At 44.8% G+C, this 20,273-nt stretch overlaps 1 protein-coding gene across 2 annotated transcripts; it reads right to left on the bottom strand.

Annotated features, from left to right (window-relative positions):
- Positions 1 to 1,296: 1,296 nt before the first annotated feature.
- On the bottom strand, positions 1,297 to 19,599 carry GTPBP1 (GTP binding protein 1). Of its 2 annotated transcripts, XM_079994569.1 has the most exons (13): positions 19,372 to 19,599; positions 17,853 to 17,964; positions 16,126 to 16,306; positions 15,259 to 15,607; positions 12,171 to 12,294; positions 9,993 to 10,107; positions 8,412 to 8,556; positions 8,087 to 8,269; positions 6,958 to 7,093; positions 6,209 to 6,387; positions 4,758 to 4,958; positions 3,734 to 3,775; positions 1,297 to 3,317 (listed from the first exon to the last, which is right to left on the bottom strand). In XM_079994569.1, exons 1-13 carry the CDS (start codon positions 19,594 to 19,596, stop codon positions 3,225 to 3,227), a joined length of 2,085 nt encoding a protein of 694 aa, XP_079850695.1. In that variant the 5' UTR covers positions 19,597 to 19,599; the 3' UTR covers positions 1,297 to 3,224. The 2 variants fall into 2 exon arrangements, with proteins under 2 accessions (XP_079850695.1, XP_079850696.1); XM_079994570.1 differs by lacking the exon at positions 3,734 to 3,775 and having other exon boundaries at positions 19,372 to 19,598.
- Between the last annotated feature and the right edge of the window lie 674 nt (positions 19,600 to 20,273).

Here is a 20,273-nt window from a genome sequence, read left to right as displayed (position 1 = left end):
GGTTCATGACTGCAGAGATGTTTGCAGGTTCTAGCCCCTTTCCAGCACAGTTGTATTTTACAACTACTGCAAACCACTAACTTGGGAGACTTTGGTAATTTAAACACTATAAAAATGCCATAAATAAGCAAGTGGGACAGCTGAGTTCCAACTGCATTGCCTCCTGGTCCTTGCAAACCACCATTCAATATATTTTGCTACTTAAGTTTAAAGTACAATTTAAGCCACTCTGAAAACCGCTCCACTTATAAGAGCAGGATACAAGTACTGAAAACAGAAGTGTAAAAAATTAAAACCTACCATTCCAACATATTTACTAAATGTTAAGTTCATTCTCTCCAATTCCTATCATCTGAAAGATCACCACCAAAGTTTGGCAATACTTAATCATTTTCCATGTGTTTGATGGGCTTAACAGACCAGCAGCATTTCTCCAGCAGATGCACCTTCTCACAAGGAGGGAGGATGCTACAACTAATGACGTTTCCCCATGTGTCACTATTAAAAGAGAAGTCCTTTCCTCCTGTTAAAAGTTTGGCAATACCTTTTGACTTTCGGCTTCTGCTTAGGTGCTGAAGTTCACTGGTATACAGCCCAGTTGCCAACTTTTATTCCTTTGCCTTTAACAGCTGCACGAATAGCAGGAATTCAGCAGACAAGAGCTAGCATGATTGAAATGCAGTGGTTAGAATGTCAGATAAGGACTAGGACTGGGGAAGACACTGGTTCAAACCCCCACACTGCCATATAAAGCTTACCGAGTGACCTTTGGTCTCTGCACCTCACCTACTTCATAGTGTCATAGTGTACACTGCTCCCCAACCTTGAGCTGCTTGGAGAAAAAATGAGGGGAAAATGTAAAATACCTATTGCCAACACCAGAGGGTACAAAGTTCACAGGCACTGGAATATGTGGGTGCTGTTCACCTGTATATTACACTGTGGCCCATTGCGGTCTTCCTGATAAACTACCTCCCTCCTTAAAGTTTTGTACTCTTGTCAATAGCAAAAAAACAAAATGAAATGAAAGTAGGGGCTCATTTTGCATACAGTGAGCAAAATGACCCTTCTCTTGTGGTCAGCACTACTAACACCCCTGACTAGGCACAAAAACCAAGGTGTGTTCCTAGCCCCGGAGAGCAGCCAGCCCTGATCTCAAGGAGTAGCTTCAGCTTTGCATGATGCCTGCTTGAAAACATCTAAGCCTCCCCTCTGACAAATGCAGATTCAGAGGTACCAACGCAGTTACCGCTTCATTCCCTCTACAGTTGGAAGAACTGACAAACAACAAAGCCATTTAATTTTAAAACTTTAAACAAACCTTTCTTTTTATTATTATTATTATTACATCATGCCAGCCTCAGTAGTCTTTAAATGCTGGTCACAAAACAGAACACAGCACCATGTGGCTTTTTTTTTTATAATGAAAACTTCAGCACTGCACATTCCTCTTTCAGAACTAAGGAATGAAAGGAGAAGAAAAAATAAAAAGGACACCACACCAAGGTCTCCACTTCCCTTGGAAATAGAAGGCCATGAGGCAGATGTCGCTACCGGGCGCCCAAGGCACCAAGTGATACAGGCTGCTGTCTTCCTTTAGCCACAGCACGCTCCATTCTCTCCCCAAGGGTGCTATTAATACTGTCACTGCTTAGGATGCTGCCCACAATGTTTCAGGCAAGAAAGTAGACCATAAACCATGCCTACCTACTCATCAGTGTTGACTCTTAGCTTCTGGGAAACTCCAGCCATTCAAAAATGTTAGGATGATGTTGCAGACAGCAATATGAGAGACATGGGGAGAGACTTTAAAAGCTACAAACCAGTGAACTACAAACCTGGTTTTTGTTTTTAAACAAAAACATGATGCCAGTTAAAAGTCAATTCAGAATAAGTGCCTCAAAAAGAAGCAGCAAATGTGTATCAAAGTTATAAAATCTTGAACATGTGTCCAAATTTAAAAGCAAAGCTCAGAGCTGGTTCCAGTAAACCTCTTCCTGCTTTTACACAGTGAGTGTATCTAAACCCATGACAGTTACGATTCTGAGGAGGCTGAAATGGGGGGTGCAAGCTGGCTTCTAGACACTAAGAGGCCCATGCCCACTTACAGGCAGCAACACCCATTTCCCTAATGAGGAGAAATGAATTCTTGCATTACACAAATATGCAGGGAGAAGTCGCCCACTGTCAGTGTCAGTTCTTGAAGAGGTGAAGGAAACACTGCCTTTAAAGATACACTTGGGTACCATTGGGAAGAAATGGGTGAGTCACAAGAAGCCAACTTGCAGTGTCTCTCCCTTTCCCCAATCTGACGTAGCTGGTTAGAAAAGCAGATATGGCAGGATTCAGAATATGCAGGCACCCATGACTGACTGCAAGAAAAATAGTAGGTTTTGAACACAAGGCCCAAAAAGGATTGTGTGAAATCAATTTGTTGACCTTACACCAACAATTCCAAAGCCACCAGTGCTTTTGTGGCCTGCTCCACCTCCTCCCACAAGTCTCGCTTTTAAAGTAAGCTTACAAGTGCATAATTATGAGATCTAGGATCTCATATCAATCCAGCTTTTGGAATGCTGCTGGAGTGTGTGTGTGTGTGTGTGTGTGTGTGTGTGTGTTCCTTCATGTCGATGACCAATTGCAGGCATTGGTACTTTAAACTAAAGGAGGCCGCCCAGGGCTCACGCAGTTTGACTGGTGTGAAGGGGGGGGGGATTCCTACCTCTTCCAAACCAGCTAGCATATTCATACTTGTATGCATGGGATTTCAGGAATTCTTGATTGCAGACCACAGACACAGGGTCAGTTTCAAAAATATATATATGACAGGGTGGGGAAGAGAAGAGGAGGCAGTTACCTTACTCTGTATACCTAGATCCTCCCAATTCTTCATCCGCACGCATACCACACACAAACATCCACCATAATAAAAACTAATAAAAAATCATGACTAAGAGCTCACGATGTACAAAATGTTTGGGCGGGGGGGGGGGGGTAAAAAGGGAGAAGGCGGCAGCTGGTCAGTCCCACATGTGCTTTTGTCACCTTCGTTAGCTTAAACTGTAAACCCTGCGTCCCCCCGGTGGCTCCTCTCCCAGAGGCGAGGAGGAGGAGGAGAAGTTCCACAGTAGCAGATCAGCTGGGATGGATTTTGGTTAGGCTGCTCCGGGTTTTTGGGTTGAAGAAGGGGAGGGTGCGAATTCCGCAGTGATTAAAAACGATGTTCAGCAGCCACCAGCAGGAGTCACAATAGCCCCTTGAGACTTCACTTTATGGCGCTGCCCTCCACGTCGGCGGCCACCTCCTCCAGTCTTCACCTGGGGGTAGATAAAAAGAGCGCTCAGGTAAGGGCAAGGTGGGGAAGGCAGGATCTGAACCTCTCAGCCCTAAACTGAACAAGAGGAGTGGGAATGGACAGTGTCAATCAACCGTATCCAGAAGTGAAAGGCAAGGATGGGGAACCTTTGACTCATGGGCAAAGGATGTTGGAAGTTACAGTCCAACATCTGGAGTGCCACTGGTCTCCCATCCCTGGGGGAAGGAAAGAACTGAAGTTGTCTTTGTCCTTTCAGGTCCTATGAGCACCTTTGCAATAGGCCAAACTTCTACCAAAGCAAGCAGGAATTCTAAAAGGAAAATTGTAAGACTTTGGAGGGGAGGGGGATGTCTTGCAACATCGTGGCCTTTTCTCCCCAAGGCAATCAAGTCAAAGCAACAGAGGATGCAGAAGTACCTTGCTGCCCTCTCGGTTGTGAGGCTCTTCATCCAGGGCTGGCTGAAGGAAAGCAGCAAAGAAAGAGAAGCATAGGTGAGCAGAAGGCAGCAGACATCCAAGATGTTGGACAAAGATCAGCAGAGGGGAGAGCAGTCCCTTAAAAACTGCCACCAAGTGAGCACAGCAAGAGAGGAAACAAAGCACCAATGATATAGACAGAGGCTATGACAGACTTTGCCCCCCACCCAAGACAAACTCTGGAGGAGAAGAGAGTACAACAAGGGCACCAAGAAGCCACATTTACACCCAAGATGCAAAGCAAGAAAGCAGCTCAGATTCTTTCAGTCCTATTCTTAGAGGGCACCCTGTAACATGTGTATAAAAGAGCATTTCTTTGCTACAATTATCATTGTGGCTGATGCTTGCAATTGCAGCATTTAAACCTCACCCCTTCAGTTTCAGGAGTCTCAGAATAATGCCAACACACACTTAAAATACAGCAAAGTGAAAAACAAAAGAGCAAAGGAACTGAGACTAAGTTTTCACTTCAGCAGAAAGAACTTCATTTCAAAGGTTCAGCAGCCAGATGCCCCATGAAACAGAAGGCTGAGAGCTCCGTCATTGGTCAAGGAGATCCTTCTACAGCCTGTGCACAACTACGCAAGAGGTCCTTCTCTGAGCTCTGCATGCCCTTACCGCACATAGCAAAGACATGCAGAACAAAAGCCCAGCCGATAAGCTGCAGAACAGCAGCAGGGCTCCGATGGGGAAAGTTAACAATACAGTTATGGGCAAGCGGGGCAACTGCTCAGGGCCTCATGCCAGGCCAGGCCTGCTGTTTCTGCCCACTTGGCAAGGCTCTCACCCTCCTCCCTTCTTAGAGCCACTTCACAGCCACTAACTAGTATTCAGGCACAGGACTAGGAGGTAGCAGGTGAAATCTGGCTCACCTTAAAAGGTAAGCATGTTTACTACAAAAAGCTTAAGAAGCCATGAAAGATAACTTTGGAATAGGAGGGAGGGCACAGGCTGTTCTGCATACCTGAGGCTGTTGGGCGCTCGAAGGTGCTGAGGGGGCTGCTCCCAGCGAAACTGCATCATCTGCCACTGTGGGACTCGCCGTCGCCATGCCAGCCTGGGCTCCCCCTTCCTCTCGCTTGGTCAGGGGCCCCTTTTTCGTGGACTGCATCTTGATCTGCTGAGGCTTGGAGTTCATTGGAGAGTTATTTGTGGTCTGGAGTAACTGCCAGTCAAAAGGATGGTAGAGGCAAAAAACAGAATTGTGCTTGTGTTGTTGCTTTCATTTTAAGCACAGAGTTGGTTTAAGCAAAGTTCACCTTTGGCATTAAACAGGACCTCAATATGTGGAAAGAAAATGCTCTTCCCCAGGGAGGCTCGCCTGGCATCTTCATTACACATATTTAGGCACTAGGGAAAACCATTCCTCTTCTCCCAGGCCTTTGGCTAATTAAACATTCTGTGGCCTTTTGAACTGGTTTGTGTGTTTGTATTGTTTTGTTTCTTGCAATGTTGTGTATTTTTGTGTTTTTATATTGTGAACTGCCCTGTGATCCCAAGATGAAGGGTAGTATAAATTTAATAAATAAAAGGACTGGGAATGGTGCGCACACACAGCAACACACCAAATCTCATTCACACCCACACAGCTCTCTTATCTCCCACTTCCCCTGCAGTGGGAAGGAAAGTGACAACAATTTCCTCTCTGTTCTTTAAGCACTTTCTGTTTCATGTTTCTTATTCCCTGCAGTAGGGCAGGTAGGTAAAGCAGAGGTGTGATAACAGCATCTAAGCCTCGCTGGGCCATACACCAAGTCAGGATGAAAATAGTCTCCTTTCATTATTATTTTTAACCCAGGTCATGCATGAAACTGCCTTCTGTCAACAACCAGGTCCCACAAAGTTCCCAAGATCTTTTTAAAAAGTAATTTATAGAGATGGGGGAAAAGCACTTGAAGGCCAAGCAACTTGCCCTTCACCCAGAAAGGAAGCAAGGCCCTCACAGCACAGACCAGGTGGCTGGGCTGGCAGAAAGGTTCCGCAAGTATTAAAAAAACTTGCCCATTTGAGCAACATATGGTTTAAAGGGGGAGAGGCATAGATGGTCAAGAATCCCCCTTCAGCAAGGGAATACAGAAATTAGTGGAAGAAAAAGAAAGCTTGTTCTGTCTAGCAGGGTTATATGCAAGTCTGGGTTTAAGGTTGTTGTGTGTTTGTTTAAATCAACTCACTCCTATCCTAAAGCCAGGGGAAAATCAAAAGGAAAAGGAGAACAGAGCCACTAGTGCATATGACATGGTTTCAAGGAAGGTATGGAAATTCTGAGAAGCCAAGCAACTTCCCCATCATCATCTATCAAGAAGCTCGAGTTTTCAGTAACTAACTAGAGGGAAGGGAGGTGTCTTTAGTACTGTACCTAAGGCATGCACAAACTTTGAGAACCCATGTCCTATTGTACCCCAAAAGCTCTGTTACCTTGGTGATGGTACCCACAGCTTTGGTACGCCCTTCACGGAAAACCAGCCGCTGGTCTATGTGCAGGTACTCCGGGGTCTTGATGAAGCGGAAGTGCACGGTCGCCTTGTCTCCTGTGCGTAGACAGTCTTTGTCCATACTGAGGATAGTGGCTGTCTGGCGGATGCTGCCACAATGCACTGTGAACAGTTAAGATTCTCACTGGCACTCAAACTGCAACAAGTAGACAAATCTCAGTAGCACAGGATATCCTGAACTGCCACCAGCTATGCTGCTGCATGCAGATGCCGCTAAATTCACAATACAAACACCTTACGAATCCATGTTTGTCATCAGGTACTGTAAATTCAATTTCCAGCGGAGAGGCAACGTCAGAAGATAATCTACGTACATAGCACTGATCTGCTCAGCAAGCCAGCCCTACCACCATGCCTCATAACTTCTATAGGGAAGGCTACAGAGGCCAAGTGCAATTCTTCTATAGCCATCCATTGAACCCATAGCTCAAGTGGGATTTTGATGAAAGTGCAAGTCAGGCACCCCTAGTGACAGATCCCATAAGAGCCTTCTATCACTTCCCAAATTTGATCCACAAGGAATCGCTTTCTCTTTCAGCCATCCTCTTGTGGTTGCTGCTCCTCGTAAATTTGTCGGTATCAGAAGTTAAATGACGCAACCATGAATTAATTCAATACCCAGGGCCAAGGCAGGAGGAGTGTGTAAGGGACACCAAAAAACCCTACACATACCCATTGCCTGATAACGTGGACTGATGGTGGTAGGATGATGCAGAACCAGAATCTCAGCTTCAAATTCCCAAGATGCTTGAGGATTTAATCGGGGAGACACCATCACCATGCCTTTCCGGATAGAGGAGCGCTTGATCTGGAAGTGCAACAATTTTAAAGCATAATTTAGCAGTAAATTCACTCAGGCTGATTTTTTTAAAAAAAAATCTATATCTTTTCCTAGCATTTTACAGATGAAAGGCTACATAAGCCTCTTTTGGGATGGAATTGGATGCCCATTCAGCTGAACATAGTGCTGAGCATGAGTTTTACAAAGGCGTTGGGAGAACTTCAGTCGCAGACACACTTATGTTGCCTAAATGATCCAGAAATTACAAATGTCCATCTTTCATGGATGTAGAGAAGTTGGGATGCAATAGTGAAAGTATTCCTTTGGCTTTCTCTCTGCCAAACAAATGACCACAATGTCCACTGCTGCCTTTAGACAAGTTTAGTCCTAGCATGCATTTGCAATATTAGACCCTGCAAATAAAACCTGCTCTCAGCCCTATATATTAAGCCTGACAAATTGCAATCCTAAAAACAATGACTAGGGAGAAAACCACATCTGAATGCAGCAGGACTTGGTTCCATTGCCCAAGGATGAAGACAGATGTGATTAACAGTTGGATTTCATATCTCCCAAACATGAAGAACCAGTCACCATATGTTTCTCCTCAGCAGTTCTGGGTGCAACAGGAAACCAGCCAAGCACCTAACAGAACCCCATCTGAATGTCCGCTATCTCCTCCCACATTCTACCTTCAAACTGTCATGAAATGACACCATTAAGGCGGCTCAAAAACCAGCCCTAATATTCTCTTTCCCCACAACCCTATTTTATTTACCATCTAGTCTGATGAAGATTTCTACAGAACTTAAAAGCTTACATGTTATTTTATAGCATTAGGGATTGCCCTTATGTAGATTTTGGAATTTTTTTCTTATGGGCCAACGCAACTAGCTTTACTTTTTGTGCAATCTCAGAGTAAACATTCTCATAACTGCACTGGCAATTTCCCAAAAAACCCTCATTTTCTCCCAACAGAAAAGCAATGGAATACCCTTGGCCAATGAAGTCCACGCTCACCTTCTTCAGAGCAAAGGAGGCAGTCTGTCCTCCTCGAACCTCTTTGACGGGCATGCGCTTGCGGTGGATGGACTTCACAGCAATGGGCAAGAAGTTACCCAGAGGGTCTGGGCCGAGCAGCAAGGTGTCATTTAACTTGATCAGGCCTCTTAGTGTTGTCCCAGACACCACTGTCCCTACACCCTGCATCAGGGAGAAGTGCAAAAGGCAAATGGATTAGTCACAATGCTAGAGCAACAGCAGAATCAAGCCAACATCCCCATTCCTTCCTCCTCGTGGAAAAAAAATTAGACTGAAGTGAGACTCTCAGCACCACTCTCCTTACTGGAACAGAGTAAGTGTCATCTATCTGGAATTCTGCAGGTTCCTCTTCCCTGTAACTGGTCCTTGGAGACAGGAGATTGAGAAACATCTTAAGCAATTCCAGGTTCTCACCGGTGACATTGGAAATCTGGAATATTGGGCACATCCTAATTGGAACAGAGAGAGAAAGAGAGAGAATGAGAACATATGAGTTATTCACAGTTCTAAGTTAGGTTGATCTTAATACTTGCAAGACATCACAGGTGCTGGTTGGCATGTTCAGTATCAGAAGGAAAATTCCCTACAGGAAAGTAATAATAATAATAATAATAATAATAATAATTATTATTATTATTATTATTATTATTATTATTATTATTTATACCCCGCCCTCCCCAGCCAAGGCCGGGCTCAGGGCGGCTAACAAGCAATAATAAAAACAAGTTGAATGAATACAACTTTAAAACAAGATTAAAATACAACAATTAAAATATTGAAACATTAAAATATTAAAATGCAGCCTCATCACAGGAGAAAGGAAAAAGAAAAAAGAAAAAAGTACAAGCTGTACTACCCTTAACACTAGCAACATTCAGTTAAATAACTTTATATCTACTTCTGTTTTTTTCTGGGATGGCAGCAAAAGTGCCGACTCAACTGGAGAGTCATCTTGCATGGTCAGCTTCCTTTCAAATCACACACTCTAGTTACATCAGATGTAATATTTACATTTTTAGCTCCTACAATTTTACTCTCTTTCCCCCTCTCTCATCAGCAGTTGGGACCAAGCTATTAAGAGAATGGTCCAGCAGACATGCCAACCATCATCAGTTGTCCAGGATATTTCAAGAAGAGGACAGACCGAACACAATGCTAGCTGCCAACCTCATGCAACTGTTCACTTCCTTCATTGATCCCAGCTTTCCAGTATGGCTTATCTTCTGATCCATACATATGGCATCCACATTTTGCGGCAGCGGCGGGGAGGGTGTCTCATGCAATAGATCAGCAGCAGACTCCTGGCCGGATTTCTTACAAAGCCATTTGCTTCAGCCTCTACACACAAGCAGGGCCATTCCTTTTCTGCTCCTAGCCATCACCCCCCATCCTCCCAAGTCCTCTGCTTGCTTTCATCCTTGCACCAACTGTGGATGCCAGAAATGGATTCAAAGCAACAGAGGCAACTCCACATGGTTTCATTAGAATTTGACCTTGGCATTTCCCACTCACTGGCAATAAAAACAAACTAATATATGTGGCAAAAAGAAATATGATTCCTGAAGTCCACTCTAACTCCAGTCCTGGCCATTTCTACCATCCATCTGCACCTCTTCGCATGCATTTCTTGTCCAGAAACCTGGATAATCTGTTTTGAACCTGCCCAATAGAACTAAAGGCGCAGATCCCACCAATTCAGGATCCTTGCTATTTAAGCCTGTAAACATATTCCACATCTCTGTTGCAAATTCCTTGTACTGCAACTGGAAAAAGGCCTGTCTATGCTCCCAACCAATTATCATCCCAGAAGAGTCTTGGGGTCAAAGTTCAAATCCCATGTTCTAAGCAGACAAAGAGTGGTCCACTTTGTTTTCATTTCTGTCACCTTTCTGAGCTGAAGTTGGAGGCAGTAACGATGACATCATCTTTGCTCTGGACCAGGACAGGGATCTTTCTGCATCCTGGCGACTTCAGAAGTCGTTGCAACAGCTTCAGGGTTTCTTGATGAATAAAATGGAGAGGATTAGATCAATATCCCTTTCTTGCATTCAACTTTATTGCCTTAGTTGTATTTACCTAATTTTAAGACCTTCTAAGAACCAGATGGTTGTTATTATGTCCTCATATGTAAAGCCACAGAATTCAAAGAGGGTGTACTTTCTTTTCCCCATAATTGTATGTATGCGTGAGCAAGCTGGAATATTGTTACAGATGTCAGCTTCCCTAGGATTTTAAATTTTAAAAGAAAGCTATTTAAGTATCAAGAACATATAAGAGAACATGCAGGAGTCTTTGATACCAAAGGGTTAGTGAAATTGGGCTTTAGAGGTTGTAGTATGGGGCTTCTTGTGTTCTTAACAGATCTTTTCTCTCTCCATGTCTGGGTGTTGACCACATTGACAAACCTTCCCCAGTCTGACACCTCCAGATTCTGAATTACCATCCCCCCCATTATGGACCATTGGCCATATCAACCAAGGATGATGGGAGTCATAGTAAATGCATCTGGTGGGCACCAGGATATTGATCTGAAAAACAAGCCAGCTATTACAGCTAGTATGTATTGAATTTCCACTCATTGTAGAAGTTTGTCAAGCTAAGCCTCAGAGAGAGAAATAAGTTCAGTATTGCTACTAAGAAGCTATCAAAACATTACATACAATCCAGAATTTTGCATGGGCTTTTCTGTACTACACATCCTGTTTCAATTTCAGGAAGCCTGCAGGGAGACTATGGAATCTTATGACTGGAAGGCTATCGTTTTCACAAGAAAGACTAGGATGTGTTTTTTGCTTGCGAACTGGTGGTTTCATTTAGTTTTCTTACAAAGCTAACAGTGCTGCCAGAGCTTTGAAAAGATGTCCAATTCTAGCCAAACCCCTGTCTCAAAATTTGCCCCGGCGGTGGATTCCATGTCTAATTGCTTGTTGTGCTAGTTGCTCCTCTAAGACAAGAGCTTGTCTTTGCCAGAATAAAGCGATTTCCCCATAAATGCTTACTGTTATGATGAGGAGTGAAAAACAAGGTGTGCACATGAAAGATGGGTGCCAAGATGTATGCAACATCACGTACACATTTTACAAGCACCTGCTTTGAAGCACACCGAATACTAGGTCCGCCTGACCAATTCTCGAATTTCCATTTTCTACCTCAGTGCTAGCTGCACATTGCAGAGGTTCCTCGGTCATCTTATACAGCAAGTAACAGAAAAGCCCATAATTGCAGCACCAGAAGACCAGGGGTCTCTTGAATAGGAGCCCACACATTTTGAATGAGCTTGATAGCAAACCATTTGCTCTCTCGCTTTCCACTATGTAGTCCCAAAGTGCATTCCTTTTCTATTTGATGCCCAGCATCTGCCACTAGTGAACATCTTTGTGGACCTCTTCTCTTGGAAGTGCATAATTACATACAGGGGAGAAGGCAATAATATTTCCTAAGCAGTCATTTTGGTTGCACAGTTTATGGCTATTGGCCAGTTTATGGCTATTGGCCACGGTTTCTCAGTGTTCAGGGATATCATGTAACTGAACATCAGTTGCGGGAGGGGAAACAGCAAGAAAGAGTTGCTGCTTTCGTTTCAGGAAGCACCGTGTTGGGCCCTGTGGGGAACAGGCTACACTAGTTGGTTCTTTCATGACCCTAAGAACCAGGAAGTGAACAGATGCAAAAAGTCTAAATCTCAGCTGCCTTCTCTTTCCCGTAAGCTTATTTACAGCAATTGGGGAAGAATACAAATCAAAACATTGCTTCTGAGCAGCTTCACTGTTGCAAAACAATTGTTTTAGAACTGCTGATAAGACAGTTTTAAGAGACCAGCTACAGAGAAAAAATTGTACATCAAATAAGTCTCAACGAGTAAGAAGCAATGCAGGCCAGGAATTGGAGATGGTGAGTAAGAAGAGTTTGCTTAAACAGCTCCTTAGTAGAGTCTGAAGACACACTACCAAAACAGATGGCAAACACTTCACAGGAGAGAGAAGCTGTTTGCATCATCTTCAGTTTATTTTATTTAAATACCACCCTTCACCCCACAATCACAGGGCAGTTTACAGGCAAATACCTTGGAGAATGTTGGCAGGACACATGTCAATCTTGGTCACCACCACAAAGACTGGGACGTTGAGCGCCAATGCAAGGCCCAGGTGCTCCTTGGTCATCCCAACAATTCCTGCATTGCTGCCAACCTGTATCAAGGAAAAGCACAATGAAGTGGGGAGTGGGCGAGGCAGGCAGAATTTTAAGTCTCTGTCTAGATATACGGCTGTGACTTTGCTGGGCAGCGTAATGCAGACGCCAGAAGAGAAAGGCAAGAGGTTAATTTTTAATAAATTATGAGAGCAATGGTTCTATCTAATACTGTTGTCCCACTAGCGCAACAGACTTCTATTTGTGCAACAGAGCTTCTCTTTCCTCTCCTCCCAATTCAGCCCCCTTGTACAGCTTCAAAACCTGCTCCAGACGGTTGCGGGAGTTCTGCTCACACAGCATTGGACAGAAACCCGGTGCTCTTACAATAAAGTAAGAGCTAATTCAGACATTAGCACTTGCCACTCTTGGAATAATGTTTCTGGTATGTTCCATGGTGTGCAAAGTAAACCAGAAAGGCTTATTTCCTGCTGCTTCACCAGGACAATGTCAAGAACAGATAGAAGAGGAATCCTGGGTCCTATTCCCAGAATCCTCTCAGAAAAAGCCACGGTGGAATAGGTTATCAACTAAACTTTTCCCAGTTCATGTCAATCACAAAATCACTTTAAAAAACCATTGCATTTGCAGGTGACATTGTGTCAGAGCTAGCCTTCTTGTGGGTGCATGCCCACTACCTCCTTCTCCTAGCATTGCCAAGAATGGCTAGTACAGTCTGCTCAAAATAAGTGTCATAACTGGAGCTCTACTTCTCTGTTTTGATGTAGGGAAGCCAGTGACACTGTTAAGATGATGTGCCCAGCCTCCCTGGCTTATGAAGTCAGGGACTAGCATTGGGGCGAAGCACTCCTCCCTAACTCTTCTTCTTCCTCACATCACATGCCAGCTTCACCACAAAGCTCCTGGCTTGTATCAAGCCAGAATTCTCAATTACAGCCAACCCCCGATTTGTGGTGGGGTTATGTTCCGGGTCATTGCACGCTTGCATGAAATCACATGCAATGGAAACGCCCTGCCCCCCCCCCATTTTGGTGAAATCTTTCCTGGTCACTTCCATGTGCATGGTCGCACACATATTGGTCGTGCCTAAAATGGGTGTTCCCCATACCTCCAAAATGGGGAACTCTGGTTTAATGCCAATTAACAAAACTGGAAAATAATCTAGCACCACAATCTAGAGATAGGAAACCTGTGACCAGATGCTCTTGAACAACTCTCATCATCACCACTAGTGATGTCAAATTCTAGAGAATAATCTTTTGGAGAATATTCTCAAGAATATTCTTGATTAATGAGAATATTGTACTATTGAATGGAACTGCAAAAACCAGTTACTGGCACTGAATAAAAATATAGAAAAGTCAGCTGTTTAAATCAAGGCCACCTCACATGCTGTTACACATAATTGTATAGGCCTAGGTACTTTTAAGTGTAGAAAGCATTACAACTATTTTCTGTAAAAAAAAAAAAAATCACACTTATGGCCAAGGGTATAGAATTGCTAAGAATAAGGTCACACCTAAATAGAAAAAAAGGCTATTACATATAGTTGAAATACATACAAATTCAAATGTTCATCAAATTAAATGAATAGCATTTTTTAAAAATGGTTTTCTGTAGCTCACATTTCAGAACTGCCAATGGTGAATGACACAATGCCCAGTAATGTAACTGGATCAAAAAAAATCATTATTCATTATTTACATTGGCAATATCACAGCTTGATTTATAATTTACTAGATTTTTTTAATGTGGGTTGTAAAACTGGTTCTTCAATTAGACTTTACAGTTCATGGAAAATATCCTCCAGATAATTTTCTAGCAGAGAATATTGTCAAAAATATTCTCATTCTTGAGAATATTCTCTGGAGAATATTCTCACCTCACCTCACTAATCACCACCCACCAACCTTGTTGGCTGGGGCGAATGGACTTGGGAATCTAACAACATCTGGAGGGCCACAGGTTTTCCTTTTCTTGACATACACCATGGCTGATGAACCTGGGAACAATGTCCCAACTGAGCCACTATCTCAGAGTGTATCAGCTACCCCTTAATGTCATTCTGCAAGCATATCATCAAGTGGCAGGCTGTGGCTCTTATTGATAAGAAAGGTTGATATGGGATACTGACCCATGAACAGAAAACTAAGCTAAAGAATTTCTATACCACTACATCTCCTCACAAGGAAGCACCTGTCTGCAGTTTAGAATACCCTGCCAATAAATCTGAGAATTCTTTGTTTATGTGACTGAAGCACACATACTCCAAAACCAACACAGGAATGTGCCACAGTGGGAGGAATAGTTTGCCTCTCATGGTTGCGGAAAGAAATCCACTGATACAGATAGAACCTGAGACAAGTTGTGTTAAACCACTATGGCAGAATTAGGTGTCCTCACAGTGCAGAAAAAAATCTTTGTTGCTGCTGCTGCTGCTGCTGCTGCTGCTGCGAGAGTGGGGGAGACCAGCAAGGACAAATGTCAAATTAAGTTCTGGAAACAGGTACCGAACCTTGAATGCTTTGCACACATGACAATATCTTTGACACCCTGACACATGGGCAGGGGGCACTTCAGAAAGAGCTTTTCTGAACTTCATGGTGTTTTTGCTTAGAGCATTTACTTACGTAGAAACTTGCACCCATATCTGATGCATGAGCATGAATGGAGAACTCAGTTCAATCCTTAACATAGGCCATAAATCACCCTCAGACAGGCAAAAGAGGAACATGGTGAACCGCAAGAAACAGTCCTCCAAGCAGTTTGTTCCCAACCTTGAAGCCTCCAACATTCTACAGTAGGAAATCACCACTTACTGAGAGTGACATGGCCCACAGCTCCAACTAATTTTTGAGCTCCCGTTCACAATAACAGTGAGACTTCTAGCCTATATTGTTTTGATTAATTCCTTAACTCTCCAACAAAAAAGATGGGAAAGTGCTGTGGATGTTAAGAGCCCCTTGCTGCTCCTGACATCCCACCACCATGGCACAGCTTACCATTAGCATGCAGAAGTCAGGTAGGTGCCCAGTCATGCCAAAGACTGTAGTCTTCAGGTACTTCTCGTGCCCAGCCAGGTCAATGAAGGTTATGACCTTTGTTGACTTCTCACAAATCTTAGTCCACTCCAGACTTCCACCGTGGCTATCAGGCTTGTTCACTACATTCCCCTCACTGTCAAAGCCCAGTATGTCATTGCCCACGCTGCTAGTACGGCCCGATTCGATCTCGTGCTTGTGGCGGAAAAGCTTTTGCCGGGCAAAGCCACGTCCATTGTCCAGCTCACCATGGGTGAGGACACCCAGCAGTGTGCTCTTCCCCGCGTCCACATTGCCAACCACGGCTACCCTATAAGAAAGGCAAAAGGAAGCCATCAGAATGTCAGCGGTCATGTGCAATCTCTGAATAAGGCTAAAATCCTTTAAAAATGAGTAAAAGACAGGACCTATGGGGTTTCATAGACTAGAATTTTAGAGCAGGAAGGGACACTTATGGTCATCTAGTCCAACCCCCCTGCAATGCAGGAATAGGAAGCTGTCCCATACAGGGATCAAACTTGCCACCTTGGCATTATCAGCACCATGCTCTAACCAAGTGAGCTATCCAGGTTTACACATAGCACATAGAGGGCAAAAACCTACAACAGCAATCCTTTGATTCAGATACTGCTTGATCAGCCAAGTATGTGCGCAAGATCCTAACCACTGGCTTGTATACAAAGCACAGAGGAAAGGAAAGATAATTAGTAAGGAGAGGCAGAGTCACTCCCATAGCCAAACCAGAGTTTCCAGCTTCTCACCACTACGTGTGCAGGTTACAGGAGTGAGCTTCATGCTGACGAACATGCCTTCTACCTATCTCCTTACCTGACCTCCAGGAAATCGTTGTCACCCACCCGCTTCCGCACCAGGTAGTCACGCACTTTGCCTCCTGCCTCTTGGTGCTCCCGCAAGAGGATCACATCTGCATCTATTTGCTCAGCCATGCTCTTCACGGTGGCGTAGGATGCTTCCATATCTGCATCACTGAGCCCGTACTCAGTCCCATCTAATGTAGGCACGGGGAAGAAATGAGGAACAGCTGCTTCAAATGTTTTGTCAGACCAGGAGTTACTTTGTCATTAATGTAACCTCACCAGGGTCTTGCCACAGATGGGCTGGGCAAGGAAATGAAGAATCCATTTTAATTTCAAATGCTTATGCAACACAATGCATTTAACTGTTCATTTAGCCCTATTTCACCAGACTAAACAGCATCAATCTCAAAAGTTTGGAAGGAAAGGTGGGATGTATGAGAGTCAATTGTGCTACCCTCTTCAAAACCTTGGCTCCATTAGTTGAAGACACAACAAGGTCATTACCTAATCCCACACCCTACTCTAGAGGTAGCCAAGATGCCCTCCAGATGTTTTGGACCACTGTTGCCATCAGACTCGGCCACCATAGCCAATGGTCAGGGATGATGGGAGCTGTAGTTCACAAGATGTAGTTGACTCCTCCTACCCTAACCCATTAAATGCTGATAACAGTTGAGAAACTTATGCTGGTGCAAATCTAACACTTGCTACACTTCCCCCCTCCCCCCACCCATTTCTTTGAAGACTGAGCAGACTGACATCACCTGAGCCAAGAACACCAATGCCAAAACCACCAGTCACTTCAAAGGCAGCAAACACCCTTTAATCTTTTACATTGGGTGGTGGGAGTAGAGAAAAGTAAATATGTAGCACTACCAAAAAAACCAAAACCCCAATTAGAGGAAAAACATTAACTGCCCTAAACATTTTCAACTTGCTTTACGGAAAAAAACCATGACTGCATGCAATGCTAAGCTAAACCAGGGATTAGCAACAACAACCAAACACGCAGCTACCCAGAGTGAAAACCGTGGCGGCTTTGCTCCTCCACTGGTCCTGCTGCTGTTTCACTACTCAGAGCCAAACCATTGGGCTTAGTGTTACATGCAAACCCAAGCTTGAGGTTTTCCTCACTCTCAACAAATGGTGAACTTATTGTAACCAAGATTTGCTCTTGGTTTACCATTCACAGTTTGTTTGGGGAAAACAAACAATTCACTAGCAGCTCGAATTATGCTCAGATAATTCATGGTTGAATTTAGCCATAACTGTACTGAGTCCACCCTGGGATTGTGAGAATAGTACACATCGGCAGCGCACAGTAACAAAGGGATCTCTGTGCAGCCTCTCTGGGAAAGTGGTTCTCTTGAGCATATCGTTTGGAACAGAGCATTCAAATTATGGTTTAATAGCAGACAAGCTAAAACACCCGTTCTTTACCCCACATGTCATTTGAATGGGATATACTTATTCAAAACGCAAGTCAGAATTGTTTACTGAAAGCAAATAGTTACTACTAGGCATGTGTGGCCAACATGCAACACAGCATTAGCTGCATGCAGGAATAATCCAATGAATTTATTTGTGTTATGGAAGAAAGGCTTTTAACTCTTGAGATCTAGTATACTAACTGTCCCATCCCACAAACACTATACTTCAAGCAATAGCTGTTTCTGTTGAAACCACTATGGCATCTTTAGCTTGGCTTGTGGTATTGAAGGAGGAAACCATGCTCACCTGATCCTTGTCCAATGACATAGATGGTCTCCCCGCATCCTTCATCCATCCTCTCCCACATCTGCCGCAGCAAGCTATCATACTGCTCTGATGTTGGGCTCACCATTACTAGCTGAAAATAAACCAGGTATCTGTGTTAAACATCCTGATATGGGGGAGGGGGCCAAAATCACTGGCACTAACTAGTAGATGATTTTCTAGAGGCCACATTCTCTCAAATTGTTTATGAACGGTTTTTCAAGGAGTTCATAATTATGAGACTCAGGGTTAATGACAGAGGAAATAAAAAAGGGTTGATATGACACCAAGGAGCCACAAAGTAAAAAGGGAAATTCAGAAAGCTTAGCAAAAGCAGTGTGAAGAAGGCTGAAGTGTATATGTGTATGTGTGTATGTATACTTTCTCTCTCTCTCTCTATATATATATATATAAAATGTTCATTATAAAAACACTGTAGATCAAACAAATCCTTAATAATGAGTTAGATCACATGAAAAGCCACTCCACTTTTCCCTATGACTTCCATTTACCCACAACTGCAGAGGTCACACAAAAAATGTAAAGCACAACAGCCCCAGATGCCTGAACTTACAAAATGGCCCATCATCACTTTTCATGGCTACTCTGCTCTGAGATTTTGACCCTTTTGAGCACATCACATGATGCCCATCCAGCAGGTTAACTAACAGTCATGCAGGTATCTCTGCCCATTCTTTTGATTAAACATCACCCCTTATTCCACTTCAGGGTAGTTCTACAGAACATAAAGGCTATCCCTTTACAGTACTTCACCCACAGCACCTGTTTAACAATTTCAACTTTAACCTTTTTTAAAAAAAGCAATGCCCTAAAAAGATAAACGAGGAGCTTGAACTTTGCACTTGGAAGGGCTGTATTAACACAGCACGAGGGTGGTGTTGTTGTTGTTGTTTCCCCGTTTGTAGTTTCCTTAACAACTTCAGCTGAAACCTACGCTTAAACTGGGAGTAAGCCTCGCGGAAATGAATGGAACTTATTTCTGAGCAGGCATTATTTACAGGGCTGGGCTGCTGGGCTGCCGGGCTGCAATCCTTAACGTGCCTAAACGTGGGGTAAGCCCCACTGAAAACGGAGGGCCTTACTTGCGAGTAAGCCTGTTTACGCCCCCCCCCTTCTCGTCCCCGTCTGAATCCCTTCCCGCGTGCCACGTACACCAGCCCGTACCCTTGAAGCTGCCGCCGTTGCCGCCGCCGCCCCTTGGCGACACCCTCGCCCTCCTTGTGCCTCAGGACTCGCAGGGGGGCAGCCGGCCTCTCGCCGCCTGAGGGGGCAGCGTCGGCAAGGGGCCCGGGGTACCCGCTCCGCGCTCCTTAAAGGGGGCTGGACGAAGCGCCCGGAAGGACAAGGGGAGGCACCGCCGCCAGACCGAACGGAGAGAGAGGGAAGTGCCGGGCGCGTGAGGGGGACCGGAGGCGCCAGGTATCGGGGTCCGGGCTGGCGGGGCCCTGGGTCTCCGCTGCCCCCCGGCCGCCGGGCCTACCTTGCTGGTGAGGTCGAGCTCGGGCTCCCCATTGAGCACCTCGCCGTCCTCGCTGCAGTCCGAGTCCGCGACGCCGCGGTGGAACCTGGAAGAGGCCGCCACTGCCCCGCCGTGAGAGGCGGGCTCCGGGGCGAACATCGAGGCCGGCACCGGCGAGCCCCCCATCGGGGAGCGACTGCGCTCCGTCGCCATCTTGGCAGCCCCGGCCTCCTTCTCCGGCCTCATTAGCATAGGCCCCGCCCACCCCTCGCGTCGACCGAGCCGGAGGAGCCCGCCGAGCTCCGCCCCCCGAACGGGCCTGCTTAATAATTTAGTACCCTGCTGACCAATCGGGGAGCCGCGCTGTTAGTAATTGCTGTATTGCTATGACAACCCGCAGCTTATTAATATGGATAAGCCATGTCTCCTTCGAAGACCCTTTTTGCGGTTCCTCCGGTTCAGAAAGTAAAAGCAGCGGCAGCAGCGCTACTGGGATTTTTATTTATCTCTATTCTGGAAACTCTGGGCAGGAGCGGGGCGGTGTTATATTTCTATCTGCTCGCGGCCAATGGGAGGGAAGAATGCATGATAAACAAAGTTCCTCGCCAATCGTGGCAAACATTTAAGTAATAGGCGGGAGTGCAGCCTCCGCCAATCAGAAAACAAGATTATGGCCGAGGTGAGTAGGTGAGAAAAGAAGGCGGGGATTTTATCGTGGCGGCCAATAAGAAGGAGTGTACATATGCCAAAGCCAATCAAATACCCCAACCCATTTTGTGATTGAATGGGGGATTGCCTCTATTTACTTCTGTCTCTGAGACAGATTGTCTCGCCCGGGATAATCCCTGGCAAAAGCTGATGAAACGGGGTTGAAATAAATCGCTTTGAGCGGTGATAATCTTATGCAATCGAGCAGTCATACT

The sequence above is a fragment of the Podarcis cretensis genome (genome assembly GCF_951804945.1).
Source record: "Podarcis cretensis genome assembly, chromosome: 10".
Classification (NCBI taxonomy): domain Eukaryota; kingdom Metazoa; phylum Chordata; class Lepidosauria; order Squamata; family Lacertidae; genus Podarcis; species Podarcis cretensis.
The sequence above is the reverse complement of the archived record's forward strand: the minus strand, read 5'-3'. Positions and strand labels throughout refer to the sequence as shown.